The sequence below is a fragment of the Gopherus evgoodei genome, chromosome 9, assembly GCF_007399415.2.
Source record: "Gopherus evgoodei ecotype Sinaloan lineage chromosome 9, rGopEvg1_v1.p, whole genome shotgun sequence".
Taxonomy (NCBI): domain Eukaryota; kingdom Metazoa; phylum Chordata; order Testudines; family Testudinidae; genus Gopherus; species Gopherus evgoodei.
Window position 1 is genome coordinate 85,786,533 of NC_044330.1, and position 16,279 is coordinate 85,802,811.

General features: G+C 44.1%; 1 protein-coding gene across 1 annotated transcript in view; it reads left to right on the top strand.

Annotated features, from left to right (window-relative positions):
• The window catches only part of LOC115657943 (rho GTPase-activating protein 20-like), a 67,173-nt gene that overhangs the window by 32,384 nt on the left and 18,510 nt on the right, over positions 1–16,279 (top strand). Inside the window, exons 2-6 of the mRNA XM_030576313.1 lie at positions 474–556; positions 6,101–6,271; positions 6,888–7,037; positions 8,978–9,019; positions 15,878–15,962. Coding sequence (XP_030432173.1) covers positions 474–556; positions 6,101–6,271; positions 6,888–7,037; positions 8,978–9,019; positions 15,878–15,962 — 531 coding nt within the window. The remainder of the gene's footprint in view (positions 1–473; positions 557–6,100; positions 6,272–6,887; positions 7,038–8,977; positions 9,020–15,877; positions 15,963–16,279) is intronic.

Consider the following 16,279-nt stretch of genomic DNA (forward strand, 5'->3'; position numbering starts at 1 on the left):
CTCCAGCCAATAGATGATTGCTCCCTATATAGTCTCCATGGCTTTGTCCAGTCCAGTTTCAAATGGGGTTTCCATTATTTCTCTTACCAGACTGTTCCACTGTCTACTAGACATGAATGTTAGGTAGTTTTTTCTGATATGCAGCCTAAATTCTCCTCTGATCTATTTCAGCCCATTACTGTTACTCACTTTGATTTTTGGCTGTGAAAACTAGATATATTTCCAGTTAGGAAAATCTTGAATCTCTTGAGTAAATGTGAAAACTGATGACCATTTGAATAGCAAGGAAAGGAAGTGAAACTTCAGTGGAAGCACAATTCGTGTTGCTTTCTATGTCTAAGGTCAGTGAGTGGTAACTAGAGAAAAAGAATCTGCATATAAAAAAACAGAAGGCAGTAAACAGAGCTGCAGTGGTAAACTGAGTGCAGAACGGGTGCTGGTTACACTAACTGGAATATATCTTTCTCCCACAGAAGATGAAGCCCATAGTCCAAAGGAGACGCTCCACCTCTTCTGCCATTAGCAAAGCTCTCAGCAAGTCCAAATCCTATTCCAGGTAAGGAATCATCTCCCCAATATCCCCACCAGTCCTTTAGCCCCCTTTTTACAAATAAAAAAATCAAATCAAATAGATTTGCTAATCCATGTTTTAATTCAGCTGCCAATACCAGGGGCCATTAGTGTCAGGACAGACCTCCCATCTGGAGGGGTTCCAGTTTCCTTTTTGGAACATGCTTTAAAAATGTGATGCTGAAAACATGTAGTGCCAGACTGTGATCTTACCTACATAGATGTAAATCCAGCATAACTCAGTTGCCCTCAGTGGAGTCACTCGGGGCTTACACTGGTGTAAGTCAAGTCAGGATCTAGCCTTTACTGCATGGAAAAGCAGCCAACATTAAGGTGAAGTTTGTATGTCAGTAGCCAAACCACACGTATGATAAATATTTGGTTAGTTATAGCAGCCTGACTTTAATCTCTCTGGAAGCCAAGCAACAGATGGCCAGTGAGTCCCTTAAAAGAAATCAGGAATTTTTACTTTTAAAAAAAGTCAAAAACCAACAAAGAACAAAAATTCCAGTCATCCGTTTCACTTTCTTGCCCTGCTCTAAATGAGTTAAACCCTCTCTCAGCTTCTCTGTGTAATTCCAACTGGGAAGTCAATGAATGTTTGCCTGATGGATTCATTGCTGTTTAGTCTGCCATCTAACCAGCAACAGGCAAGAGTATGAGAAGCCGAAACAGAGATGTCCTAAGAAACTAAGTTACTGATGTAATGGAAAAGTAGACAGAAGCAAACTTTGGAAATACAAGCTGCCAGAGCAGACCTTCACTTGAAGGACTCCTCTGTCCTTGGTTATTGGTGCCAGTGATGTGCAGCCATCGGTGAAAAACAGCATTGGCAAGTGTCAAAACAGAGTCTCTTGATACAGAGAAGCCCTTAGGGGGTGGGCTTGCTCCTGCTGAAGTCAATTGCCAACCTGCTTAGGAGAGATAAGGCCCAGGTCAGGGCCCACATGGGACTTTCTCTACAATCACAGGCAATGGTTTGAGTCTGGAAACTCTTAATTAAATCTAGAAAATGAGAAGAATCAAAATGGCACCCAGATGAGAGGAACACACAGAGACAATTATTCAGTCTCCCAGCAAGAGGGGTAGGGATGTGCAGTGATACCAAAGGCATAAGCTTTGGAAGTGAATGCAGGTGCTGTGAGAGAGGGTGGGTTGGCAGCCCTGGTTAGTTACCCTCCGAGCCATCGGCACTGACTTCTGCTCCAGTGGTGAGTGCTCGACCCCCAATTTTCCCCTGGCCCTGCCCCCACTCCACCCTTTCCCCCAAGTCCCCAACCCCACTCTGCCTCTTCCTACCCCTGCAGCACCTCAACTCCATCACCATTCCACCTCCTTCCCCTAGTCCCTGCCCCAGCCCCGCCTCTTCCCCGCCTCCTCCCTTGAGTGCACGGTGTCCCTGCTTCTTTCCCTCCCTCCTGGAGAACCGCCAAACAGCTCTTTGGTGGCTGGCGGAAGTGCTGGGAGAGAGGGGGAGAGCAGGAACGCGGCATGCTCAAGGGAGGAGTGGGGGAAGAGGCGGGGGAGCTTGGCTGCCAGTGGGTGTGGAGCACCCGCTAATTTTTCCCAGTGGCTGCTCCAGCCCCGGAGCATGCAAGCAATCAGCACCTATGCTCAGAGCAGGTGCAGTGAGCTCTCTGTACCATTCCACCAATGTGCTTCCATGCCCAGCCATTCCATGGGACAGATGGGAATCCAGTGTTTGTGACCCATTCTGTCCTCACCTTCTCTGCTGAAACTGTCAATACAATGGTTGGTTTTGAGCTAAGGGCACATTTCCGCTAGGAACTGGACAGGCTCTTCTAGACTCATTTCATACAAGTCGCTTTTCAGATTGTAACAGCTTTCATTTGCTACCAACCTGGGCTATGTATTACCTGGTGACCTCATGTGAAAAGCTCCCTTTCCCACTTACATGGTCTGGAACCACCCAGTGCCCCCACTGACTTTAGTTTCTTCAGATATAAAGCACCCAGACTTCCAGTGTTTATAGTCAAGTATGAACACACTGACCTTCCAACTCCTGTGCTGAAATATCAAGTGTTGTACAGTAGTCAAGCCTCACAGCCCTTTGATGAGAGAATAACCATCTTAGAGCTCAGGCAGTTTCTCCCCACCCTGCACAGTGTAACAATTAGACAACAGATAAAGGAATGTCATGCTCTTTCTCTGTTTGGTTCTGATAACACCCTCATAAATAACATTGCTGCAGTGATTTGTTTAGTTAAAATAAATATTTGTTTAAAAGATAAAAACTTAAGTGATTTAAATTTTGCACCAGGCAATTCTTTCCAAGAGCAGCAATTTCCTTTCACCCTGTATTTAACTGCTTGGGAGTAAGTCCTGCTTTTGTGAAATGTTCAGACAGAAGCCAATGTTTTAGGGTGGTTTAAAATAAATGGCAGAAATACCATCATCTACATCTCTTGCCCAAGTAATGTGATCTCAGAAATGCTTTTGTTTCCCTCCCTCAACCATCCCCACCATCCCCCCATATCACACTGACTCAAAAAAGAGAAACAAATTCTTGACTTTATTTGGCTGAAGAACATCTTTGCAAGAGGAGGGAAGCGCTAAACATTTCTCATGATGTATTGCCTCAGAGGGAGCTGGTACAATGCCATCTTTACTTGGGCCACCAGAGCACTGGTGAATTATTTATTTATTTATTTATTTATTTTGTTGTTGCTACTCTACTGTTGTATTTACCAAACCTTGTAACTTCTCCAGCATTAAGAAGTCACTGCTGAGATCGTTTGGTGTTCCTGTCTCCACTGCTCCACTGTCACACATGGGAAGCTTTCATAGGCATGTTTTAAAGTGAACTGATCTTTTCACTTGTAGAGGCACCAGGCTTATGTGCTTGTCTGTGAGCATAAGCATGCCAGGCTGGGACAAGCCAGAGACTCCGGTTTGCAAGAATGCAGGTGTTTGGGGACTCTGCAGGTGGGGTTTTCAAAAGCAGTTTGTGTTGGCTTAGCCCTGCTCCCATTAAAGCCAGTGAGCGGCTTTGCTCTTGAGTATTGGCAGCAGAGTTAGGCTGTTGAAAATATCACCCTATAAATACAAAAGTTTGTTCAGTATTGTTTATTTTAATGGGACCACTCATGCTAAAGTACTACTCAACAGGAGTAAAGGTGGCAGAGTCTGGCCTGTTGTGCATTTACAGCCATTTCTATGAGACTAATAAATCCAAAGAGGACTTATTGTGTACTCACACCACCAAGGGTGCTTCGACCTTGCAGACAGTCTGGGCAGAGCGCTTGTGCATATTCAGCAGAGGCAATCCCACATACTACAGCTAGGGTAGCAGCAGAGAGTGAAGCTCTGTCCCACCTCTCTCATTACTGATGATTCTTCACAACGTGTCATTGCTGCATTTATTACTAAATCAATAGAGTAGGAGAGAGCATACGCAATTCATACTTGAGAATTTTGAGATGGGAAGGGAAAAGAATAGTAAGATGGTGGCATTACTACATTTTGCTCATTTGCATGAGTAAGGAATCGAGTTTAATTCCAGCAACTGCTTGCTGAGTGCAATAGAGATATAGCAGCCATTGTTTTTTTGGCAAAATATTGCACCCAAATTAGCCTAAGGTAGCAACAAAAAATAGTTGGATTACAATAACAATAATACCTAACTCTTCTATAATGCTTTTAATCAGTAGACTTCAAAGTGTTTTTATAAAATTATAGCTAGATCTCTGAATCAGGTGCATGGAACTAAACTAGTATACATAGTAAATATTCATCCTGCTACAGCCCAGGCATGGACAAGCAATTTGGTGTGGATGGAACTAGCATTGATAAAAATGGAACTGATCAACTACACTGCAAATTTGCCTGCACTCCCTGCTAATGAGTGACCTCATGCATGGATCTCAGCCCCTTTTCTACTTATAGGATCACAATCTGAGATCTTTACTCAGATAACAGTCCTCTTGCCCAGTGATAAGCTGCCAAAATCTTAACAACTGGTTCCCTGTAAAAAGTTCTGATTTAAGGGATGTGCCACAGTATGTATTTTTTGTACCAGTAGGGTTACCATATGTCCATATTTTCCTGGGAGGAATTTTTTTTTAAATTTTTTTTTAAAAATTCCTCCCAGACAGCAATTTAAGAACCAAAAGCCTGACATGTCCGGGAAAATATGGATGTATGTTATCGCCACCTAAAGTTATTTTTTAAAAAGATGAGCCTGAACTAGAAATGAGGTCCATTGGGTCCTAGCTGCTTCCTTCCCTCCTCACTGAAGCAGACGTGCAGGATTACTGCCCTGGGAACTGCAGGGCACCAGTGGACGTGGAGCCAGCTGCAGACAGGGCATGGGACAGGGCTAGCTGGACGCAGGGCAGGCAGGACTGGCTGTGGGCCGGGCAGGGGTGCGGAGCTGACTGGAGACAGGAGGGTGCGGGGTTGGCTGGAGGCAAGGGAATGCGGGGTTGGCTGGAGACTTGGGTGTGGGGCTGACTGGAGGCAGGGCAGGGGCTAACTGGAGGAAGGGACTGGCTGCAGGCAGGGCAGGGGGGTGCAGGGCTGGCTGGCGACAGGGGGGTGTGGGGCTAGCCAGCTTCAGGCAGGGCCTCAGGGGGGTACGATGGGGGTTGGCTGGAGACAGAGGAGTGCGGGGCTGGCTGGCTTTGGGTAGGGGGTGTGTGGCGGGGTTGACTAGAGAAAGGGCAGAGGGGGCGGCAGGGGCTGGCTGCGGGCAGGGGGTGCGGGGCTGGTGCGGGCAGGGCAGGAGGTGCGGCATGGGCTGGCTGGGGGCAGGGGGTGGAGGGCTGGCTGCAGACAGGGCAGGGAGTATGGGGCTGGTGAGGGCAGGGCAGGGGATGCAGGACTGGTGCAGGCAGGGCAGGGGGTGTGGCAGGGACTGGCTGCAGGCAGGGCAGGGGGTGCGGAGCTGGTGCAAGCAGGGCAGGGGGTGCAGCAGGGGCTGGCTGGAGACAGGGACTCGCTGTGGGCAGGGTGGCAGGTCCTCACAGGGAAAGTGGCTCAGAGCAGTCCAAGCAGCAGGACGCAGCCCAGGCACTGCAGAGCACCCAGGGACCCACCAGGCTGCAGCGGGAGCCCCAGGGCCAAGGGTTGGGGGAGCAGCAGCAGCAGCAACAGGGCCAGTGCCCAGGGCCAGGCGGCAGCCCACATGGCTCCCACAGCACAGCGCCCCTAGTGCCCGCAGGAGGAATTACATCACTTCCTGGCCAGAGCCCATCAAAGCCACAGAGCCCCCTTGCAGGGAAGCGGGTTAAAGACTGGTTCTAAAACTGCTTCAAAATTTAATAAACGGTTTGTGCAAACCGGTGTGAACCGGCTCCAGCTCACCACTGCTCTTGCCTGAATAAAATGAAAACTGAGTAAGGACCTCAGGATTTCCTCCATATTCAGTATAAAATATATAGCCAGCTTTCATTAAGCTGAGTCTGAGCCTATGTGAGAAGAAATGAAATAGCCATCAGTCTATTGGGTTATTAACGAAATCTATAGGAGTTGCAATAATTGCACAATTCATGTAATGATTTTTTTCCAGGGAAATTACTCTGTCCTCATCTCATCCAGACAATGGACTACCAGCCGGGGCTTTCAGTAGCCCAAATTCTGTTTTCATCTTGGATGAGAGGGTACAACTTACCATGGGACTGCAGACCCAGGAGAGACATTTGATCCTCTTCAGTGACATGCTGGTCATTGCCAAGTCCAAGTAAGAGAATGTGGGCAAGCTACACAAGAGTTATATCTATACACCTAGTAGCCAGTGTCAGCCAAGATCAAGGGCATTTGTGGATGAGGATACCAGGACAGCCTCATTTTTAAAGGGGCTTCTAAAAGTTTGCAACTTCCCCATTCCACCCCCAGAAATGTATTGGCCCCTGCTGGGAATGTCTACCCTTAATTTATCATTGCATTTTCATAAAGCAACATGAGCTGAACTAAGTTTGTTTGCCCTTTGCTTCATGTGACTCCTTGAAGTGACATGGCATTCTTACTAGTGCTGAGGAAATCGAGTGAAAGGGGCTCCATGCAGAAGACAGAAAATTAACTCACCTTTTGGCTAGTTCTCTTCAGTTCCTACTTAGCTGATAGGTAAATAGCTTAGCTGATCTCAACAATGCTTATTTGTTTGTGGTAATAATTTGTCTGAATCACAAAACCACCATGGTATGGCACATGGTTTGGTAAGACTGAGGCCCAGCACCGGGACACTTTAGATATCAGTTCAGATGCATCAATGGAGATGGAGAAGGAGGTCTGTACGTGTGCTATGCCTCTCTCTAGCCAGTCGCATTAGCCTAAGCAAACTCTGGTTTGAATTCCAGGTCCTCCTCCAGCTTGAAGCTGAAGAAGCAGGTGCGCTTGAGTGAAGTATGGATTGGTTCTTGTCTCAACGAAGTGTCCGAGAAAAAGATGAGCCCTGAGAATTCATTTGTCATTGGCTGGCCTACCACCAACTCTGTTGTCTCCTTCAGGTATATGGCACAGTAACAAACCCACTGCATTGCAGTCTCGCAGCTATCACTATTCTGCATGTTTGTAACTAAATGATGACAGAGAGTCTAGAACTCTGAGCCCCTGTTCCGAAAATACAGATCCTCATTAAGTGAGCTAAAGAAGAATTTCTGTTAACTATTAGCAACACAGTGAAAAGTGAAGAAGGATCATTCAGGGGTGATGTGCAAGACCTACCTTCAGGTCCTGGTTCTACCACAACCTTCCTCTGTGATCTTAAGGAAGTTACTTAGGGTTTGTGTACACAGCCCATAGCAATGAGCCTCCCAGCCTGGGTCAACAGATTTAGGTTAGTGCCCTAAAATAGCTGTGTAGACAGTGCTTTGAAGTTGTGTCTCAGGCTGGAGCTCAGGCTCTGAAGCTTAGGAGTGGGAGGCTGGGTTCCGAGCCTGAGCTTCAGCCCCACTGCAGCTTCAAAGCCCTGTCTACACAACTATTTTCAGAGCGCTAGCACAGGCCTCACTAACCCAAGTCTGTCATCTCGGGAGCTCGCTGGGAGCTTGCTGCTGCTGGCTATGTAGACACATCTCTAGATTCTTCTGGGCCTCAGTTCCTCCTAATAGTACATCTGTACCTCACAAGGACATTGTGAGGATAAATGCACTAAAGACTGTGAGCTGCTCAGATACAATGGTAATGGTGGCTGTGTAAGTACCTTAGATGGACTGAGGTTATGGCACAAAACTGAGAGGCTCTGATTCCACTCAGAATAGGCCTCTGGTGCATATGCACACTAGCCAATTCAGTGCAGTTCTCTGGAGCCTAAAGAGTGCAATGAATTCTTCCCCCGTCCATCCTTATCTCTGCTTCCCCATGAGAAGGAGTTCTTTCAACTGACACTTGTTTTCCTGGTCCATTAAAAACATCCAATCCATTTTAAAATAAAACATTTGCAGGGTAAATACAGGGTAAATATTCACATATTAAGATCATCTTGACTAACCTGACAGCAAACGAGAACAGGGCACATATGGCACTTTCTGAAAAGAACTCCAGGCTGTTCAGTGAGAATGGCTTTTTTGTCTTTGGGTATGCCCCTTCCGGCCGTTTTTCTGCCCACATTTTATTATTAGGGAGAGGTGAATTATGCGGGTGAAAGATGCCAGAATGACAGCCCTGGAGAGCCACACACCTGGTACAGTGTGGGAAGCTACACTGCAAGCTTCCTTCACACACTTTTGTCCACCAGTGTGTCCCAGTCATGCAGGGATAAGAGAGTATTTTGGTCTCCATGGACCATTCAATCCTGGCCCTTCTGGCTGATAGCCAGCAAGGAGTGCTAGTCAGTGCTAAGGTACTGCAGATGTTTGTGCTTTGAACAACCGGCTCGGTAGCAAAGGAATTGGGATCCACCAATTCATTTCACACTTGTTCCATCCTCTCTGAACAGTGGGGATGCTGCTTTTCACTTTATTATGCCATGTGCACTCAATTCCTGCACTGGAGGCCTCAGGCATCTGTCACCTAGATAGACCTTTTTTTTATCCAAACCATAGCAGTGGAGATATTAGTGATCAATACTGCCAGCGAAGGCTTCTAGGAATCATAAGCATAGGAAAGGAAATGACAGTAGAAACAAAATATCAATTAAAGGTCATTACAATAAAATAAAGACACACTTGACTTGCTAACTCCATCATAGAAAGATATTTGTTCCTTATCTGAACACCCCTTCGGCTGGCCAGGAAATCTAGTTCAGCTCAGCTGCTCTTGGGGTTTTATTATTATTATTTCTTTTTGTTAAAATAGAACAGAACCAGGAAAGACTGCACTTTTGTTCTAGGACTTCCAGGAAGGAACTGAGACTTACGGCTAAATATAAGCAAAGCCTGGTAGAGTCTCCAAACGCCATTAGTCATTTAGCCATTATTCAATATTTTGCCTCTCTTTTTCTTCTCAGCTCACCCGAAGAGAAGGCGCGTTGGCTCTCAACATTACTGTGGTAAGAGTCGCATCCTTCTCCTCTTGCTATGCTGTCCCTTGATAATCCTTTATAAACAGCTAGGGGGAGAGTTTAGATGCTAGATACCCCATTCCCCTTGCCCTTCAGTGGGTTCCTAATGGCCTTTTATGCATTTGAGAATCCCTTGTCAGCAGCCTCTGTCTTCATGTGAGCTGTGAAGGGAGAAGGGGGCCAGTAAGAGAATCTGGGTTACAGTGTGAGCCTTTAGCTGTTACATGAAACTCAAAGGGGCAGGTGAGACTCAAAGGGGCAGGTGACAAAAGCCTACAGTAAGCCCACAAGTAAGCATAGAAAAAGGCAATCTTAACAGAACCAGGAAAGACAATAAGAAGGGGTTATTTAAATGCATTAGGAGCAAGAAAAAGACAAAGGAAAAGGTAGTTCCTCTATTTAGTTAGGAAGAAGAGCTAATAACTGATGACATCAAGAGGGCAGAGGTGTTTAATGCCTATTTTGCTTCAGACTTCACTAAAAAAAATGTAATAGTGACCATATACTCAACATAATTAATATTATCAATAAGGGAGAAGAAAGCAAGCCAAAATCGGGAAAGAACATGTTAAGAATATTTAGATATGTTAGATGTATTCCAGTTGGCAGAACAGGATGAAATTCATCCTACAGTTCTTGAGGAACTAGCTGAAGCAACCTTGGAACTGTTAACCATTATCTTCCCATGGAAGATAGGTGAGGTCCCAGACAAATGGGGAGGGGAGACATGGGAGGGGGAGGAGCAAAAGGTCACCTGCCCCTCCCCAATCATATGGGGGAGGGGCGGGGGGCAAGGGCCCAGCAGCATCCAGGAGTCAGAGCTTGAGTGCGGAATGTGATGAGTTCTGTGCTGTTAACATCTTCTGCCCTTGGAGCAGGGAGTTTGTTTACAAAAGAGGCAGGGTGATTAAGATAACAAAAAGCTTGTCATTATGTTTAATTAAGGATTGTTAGATGATCCTGAAAACATTCCCAGTTAAAAGACAAGAAACAAAGGGTAGAAATAAATGGTCCATTTTCAGAATGAAGAGAGGTAAATAGAGATGTCCCCCGGGGTCTGTACTGGTCTGGGATCAGTGCTGTTCAACATATTCATAAATGATCTGCAAAAATGGGTAAACAGTGAAGTGGCAAAGTTTGCAGATGATACAGAATTACTCAAGATAGTTAAGTCTAAAACAGACTTCAAAGAGTTACAAAGGGATCACACAAAATTGGGTGATTTGGCAACAAAATGGCAGATGAAATTCAATGTTAAATGCAAAGTAATGTATGTGGCAAAATATAATCCCAATAATACATAAAAAATGATGGTATCTAAATTAGCTGTTACCCATCAAGAAAGAGATCTTGGAATCATTTGCAGTACCCTGGAAGCATTATGTTTATAGAGTACCACAAATGTCCTTCTTACTGTTCCTGTATCATCCTGAACTCATTTTCCAGCATCAGAAGACTTAAAAATTATCTCCAGTCATCAGTGGGACAGATACAACAGAATATTATAGCTGTCCTTAATGTGCAGGTCACATGGGAGGTTGTGTGCCCCCCTTTAGATGGTGTCCCCCTATGTGTCCCTCCAACGTGTCACCTAGAAAACTTAACTTTGATATTAGAAGATATTGGAACAAATTAAACAATCAATTTGTAAGCATCTAAGGGACAATAGGATTATAAGGAATAGCCAGCAAGGATTAGTCAAGAACAAATAATGCCAAAACAACCTAATTTCCTTCTTTGACAGGGTTATTGACCTAGCGGATAGTGGAAAAGAAATAGACATGCTATATCTTGATTTTACTAAGGCTTTGACACAGTCTTACATGCCATTCTTATAAACCAACTAGGGAAATATGATCTAGATGAAAGTATTATAAGGTGCATGCACAACTGGTTGAAAGACCAGACTCAAAGAGTTGTTGTCAAACTGGGAGGGTGTATCAAGTGGGGTACCACAGAGATCAGTCCTGGTATTAGTCAATATTTTCATTAATGACCTGGGTAATGCAGTGGAGAGTATGCTTATAAAATTTGCAGATGACATCAATCTAGGAGGGGTTGCAAATGCTTTGGAGGGCAGGTTTAGCATTAAAAACAACCTTGACAAATTAGAGAATTGGTCTGAAATCAACAAGGTGATATTCAGGAAAGACAAGTGAAAAGTACTTCACTTAGGAAGGAAAAATCAAATGAAAAACTTCAAAATAGGGTGTAACTGGCTAGATTATAGTACTGTTGAAGAGGATCTGGGGGTGATAGTGGATCACACTGAATAGGGGTCAACAATGTGATGCAACTGTGAAAAAGGCCAATATCATTCTGGGGTATATTACAGTAATGTTGTATATAAGACACAAGATAACTGTCCCACTCTAGTTGGCAGTGCTGAGGCCTCAGCTGGAGTACTGTGTTCAGTTCTGGGCACCACACTTTAGCAAAGATGTGGACAAATTGGAGCGAGTCCAGAGGAGAGCAACAAAAATAATAAAGAGTTTAGAAAACCTGACCTATGAGGAAAGAACATAAAAACATAAGAACTGCTGTACCGGGTCAGACCGAAGGTCCATCTAGCCCAGTATCTGTCTACTGACAGTGGCCAATGCCAGGTGCCCAGAGGGAATAAAGCTAACAGGCAATGATCAAGTGATCTCTCTCCTGCCATCTATCTCCATTCTCTAATGAACAGAGGCTAGGGACACCATTCTTTACCCTTCCTGGCTAATAGCCATTTATGAACTTAGTCACCATGAATTTATCCAGTTCCCTTTTAAACATTGTTATAGTCCCAGCCTTCACAACCTCCTCAGGTAAGGAGTTCCACAAGTTGACTGTGCGCGGTCTGAAGAAGAACTTCCTTTTATTTGTTTTAAACCTGCTACCTATTAATTTCATTTGGCGACCCCTAGTTCTTGTATTGTGGGAATAAGTAAATAACTTTTCCTTATCCACTTTCTCCACATCACTCATGCTTTTATATACCTCTAGCATGTCCCCCCTCAGTCTCCTCTTTTCCAAGCTGAAGAGGCCTAGCCTCTTTAATCTTTCCTTGTATGGGACCCTCTCCAAACCCCTAATCGTTTTAGTTGCCCTTTTCTGAACCTTTTCTAGTGCTAGAATATCTTTTTTGAGGTGAGGAGACCACATCTGTACACAGTATTCGAGATGTGGGCGTACCATTGATTTATATAAGGGCAATAATATATTCTCAGTCTTATTCTCTATCCTCTTTTTAATGATTCCTAACATCCTGTTTGCTTTTTTGACCGCCTCTGTGCACTGCGTGGACATCTTCAGAGAACTATCCATAATGACGCCAAGATCTTTTTCCTGACTCGTTGTAGCTAAATTAGCCCCCATCATATTGTATGTATAGTTGGGGTTATTTTTTCCAATGTGCATTACTTTACATTTATCCACATTAAATTTCAATTGCCATTTTGTTGCCCAATCACTTAGTTTTGTGAGATCTTTTTTAAGTTCTTCACAATCTGCTTTGGTCTTAACTATCTTGAGTAGTTTAGTATCATCTGAAAACTTTGCCACCTCACTGTTTACCCCTTTCTCCAAATCATTTATGAATAAATTGAATAGGATTGGTCCTAGGACTGACCCTTGGGGAACACCACTAGTTACCCCGCTCCATTCTGAGAATTTACCATCAATTCCTACCCTTTGTTCCCTGTCTTTTAACCAGTTCTCAGTCCATGAAAGGACCTTCCCTTTTATCCCATGACAGCTTAATTTACGTAAGAGCCTTTGGTGAGGGACTTTGTCAAAGGTTTTCTTGAAATCTAAGTACACTATGTCCACTGGATCCCCCTTGTCCACGTTTACTGACCCCTTCAATGAACTCTAATAGATTAGTAAGACACGATTTCCCTTTACAGAAACCATGTTGACTATTGCTCAACAGTTTATGTTTTTCTATATGTCTGACCATTTTATTCTTAACTATTGTTTTGACTAATTTGCCCGGTACCGACGTCAGACTTACTGGTCTGTAATAGCCGGGATCACCTCTAGAGCCCTTTTTAAATATTGGTATTATATTAGCTAACTTCCAGTCATTAGGTACCGAAGCCGATTTAAAGGACAGGTTACAAACCTTAGTTAATAGTTCCGCAACTTCACGTTTGAGATCTTTCAGAACTCTTGGTGAATGCCATCTGGTCCTGGTGACTTGTTAATGTTGAGTTTATAAATTAATTCCAAAACCTCCTCTAGTGACACTTCAGTTTGGGACAGTTCCTCAGATTTGTCACCTACAAAAGCTGGCTCAGGTTTGGGAATCTCCCTAACATCCTCAGTCGTGAAGACTGAAGCAAAGAATCCATTTAGTTTCTCCGCAATGACTTTATCGTCTTCAAGCGCTCCTTTTGTATTTCGATCGTCAAGGGGCCCCACTGGTTGTTTAGCAGGCTTCCTGCTTCTGATGTACTTAAAAAACATTTTGTTATTACCTGTGGAGTTTTTGGCTAGCCGTTCTTCAAACTCCTCTTTGACTTTTCTTATTACGCTCTTGCACTTAAGCTGGCAGTGTTTGTGCTCCTTTCTGTTTGCCTCACTAGGATTTGACTTCCACTTTTTAAAGGAAGTCTTTTTATCTCTCACTGCTTCTTTTACATGGTTGTTAAGCCCCGGTGGCTCTTTTTTAGTTCTTTTACTGTGTTTCTTAATTTGGGGTATGCATTGAAGTTGGGCCTCTATTATGGTGTCTTTAAAAAGGGCCCATGCAACTTGCAGGGATTTCACTTTAGTCACTGTACCTTTTAACTTTTGTTTAACTAACCCCCTCATTTTTGTATAGTTCCCTCTTTTGAAATTAAATGCCACAGTGTTGGGCTGTTGAGGTGTTCTTTCCTCCACAGGGATGTTGAATGCTATTGTATTATGGTCACTATTTCCAAGCGGTCCTGCTATAGTTACCTCTTGGACCAGCTCCTGAGCTCCACTCAGGATTAAATCTAGAGTTGCCTCTCCCCTTGTGGGTTCCCGTACCAGCTGCTCCATGAAGCAGTCATTTAAAGTTTCGAGAAATTTTATCTCTGCAAATCATCCTGAAGTGAAATGTTCCCAGTCAATATGGGGATAATTGAAATCCCCCACTATTATTGGGTTCTTAATTTTGATAACATCTCTAATTTCCCTTAGCATTTCATCATCACTATTACTGTCCTGGTCAGGTGGTCGATAATAGATTCCTTATGTTTTATTTTTATTAGAGTATGACATTTCTATCCATAGCGATTCTATGGAACATGTGGATTCGCTTAAGATTTTTACTTCCTTTGAATCTACATTTTCTTTCACATATAGTGCCACTCCTCCCCCTGCACGACCTGTTCTGTTCTTCCGATATATTTTGTACCCCGGAATGATTGTGTCCCATTGATTGCTCTCAGTCCACCAGGTTTCTGTGATGCCTATTATGTCAATATCCTCCTTTATCACAAGGCACTCTAGTTCACCCATCTTATTATTTAGACTTCTGGCATTTGTGTACAAGCACTTTAAAAACTTGTCCCTGTTTATTTGTCTGCCCTTTTCTGATGTGCCAGATTCTTTTTTATGTGACTGTTTATCATCTGATCCGGCCTTTACATTATCCTGACTATAACCTGGAGATTCTCTATCATCAGACTCTCCCCTAAGAGAAGTCTATGTCTGATCCACATGCTCCTCTGCAGCAGTCGGCTTTCCCTCATCTCTTAGTTTAAAAACTGCTCTACAACCTTTTTAATGTTTAGTGCCAGTAGTCTTGTTCCACTTTGGTTTAGGTGGAGCCCATCTCTCCTGTATAGGCTCCCCCCATCCCAAAAGTTTCCCCAGTTTCTAATGAATGTAAACCCCTCCTCTCTACACCATCATCTCATCCAAGCATTGAGACTCTGAATCTCTGTCTGTCTACCTGGCCCTGCGCATGGAACTGGGAGCATTTCTGAGAGGTTAAGTTTAGTTTTGAAAAAAAAGACTGTGTGGGGGGCCTGATAACAGTCTTCAAATATGTTAATGGCTGTTATCAAGAAGACAGAAATCAATTGTTTTCCTTGTCCACTGAATGTAGAACAAGAAGTAGTGGGCTTAATTTGCAGCATGGAGATTCAGGTTAGATATTAGGGAAAACTTTCAAACTATAAGGGTACTTTAGCTCTGGAATAGGCTTCCAAGGGAGGTTGTGAAATCCCTATCACTGGAGGTTTTTAAGAACAGGTTGGACAAACACAGGTCAAGGGTGGTCTAGGTTTACTTGGTCCTACCTCAGCACAGGGGGCTGGAGTTGTTGACTTCTCGAGATCCCTTTCAGCCCATCACTTCTATGAATCCATGACTATATTGAAAAAGCCCCTTTGAACACAGATGGACAAGTGGATGGGTGGATATAATGAGTCTTCTAGGATTGAACAAATCTTCTAAACCAATTTGCCTCAACACAACAGGCCTTGTTTCCTCTCAATTCCTTGCTCATAGGCACTAACTTCCCAAGCAGGAGGCTGGGATCTCCTCTCCAGTAGCATAGTCACTTATGCTCCTTCTGTTGAGAGCAGAGTTTGGCCCAGATAGTCCAAACAATCTCCCAAGCTATCCTAGAGGCAGTTGAAACTCTTAGGTCACCTCTATTCTCCAAATAATCCACAATACATTCTGATTTTTGTCATATCCAATCCGTTCTCTGTGAGGTTAGCATCCATCTGGATCTCCTGTTGTGGGACTAACCAACACCCTCAACTTGAAGAGGTCACTTTTTGATAGTTGCCTTATTGGGTGTTAAGATGCATTTGCTGTAGTTATTTTCTCAAACTCTGTTATGATGTGTTTGTTTCTGTTTTTTCCACCCCTGATTTTCAGGCAAATCAATGAAATGAAACAGAATGAATATCCAAAGAACCTAACAGTCCAAATCCTCCTTCTGGATGCTGACAACTGTACTTCTGTGAGTAAAACTCAGAACCTACTCATCAGACCAACACTGCATAGAGATCTAGATTGGTTATGGGGAGGCTGTTATGCTGATAATGTATCCAGCATCCTTGCTAAAGTAGCTAGACCAGGGGTGGCCAACCTGAGCTTGAGAAGGAGCCAGAATTTATCAATGTACTTTGCCAAAGAGCCACAGTAATACATCAGCAACCCCCTATCACCCCCCCATGCCCTCCGGCAGCCCCACCAATCAGCACCTCCCCCTTCCTCCCCACACCTCCTGATCAGCTGTTTTGTGGCCTGCAGGAGGCTCTGGGGTGGAGGGGGGAT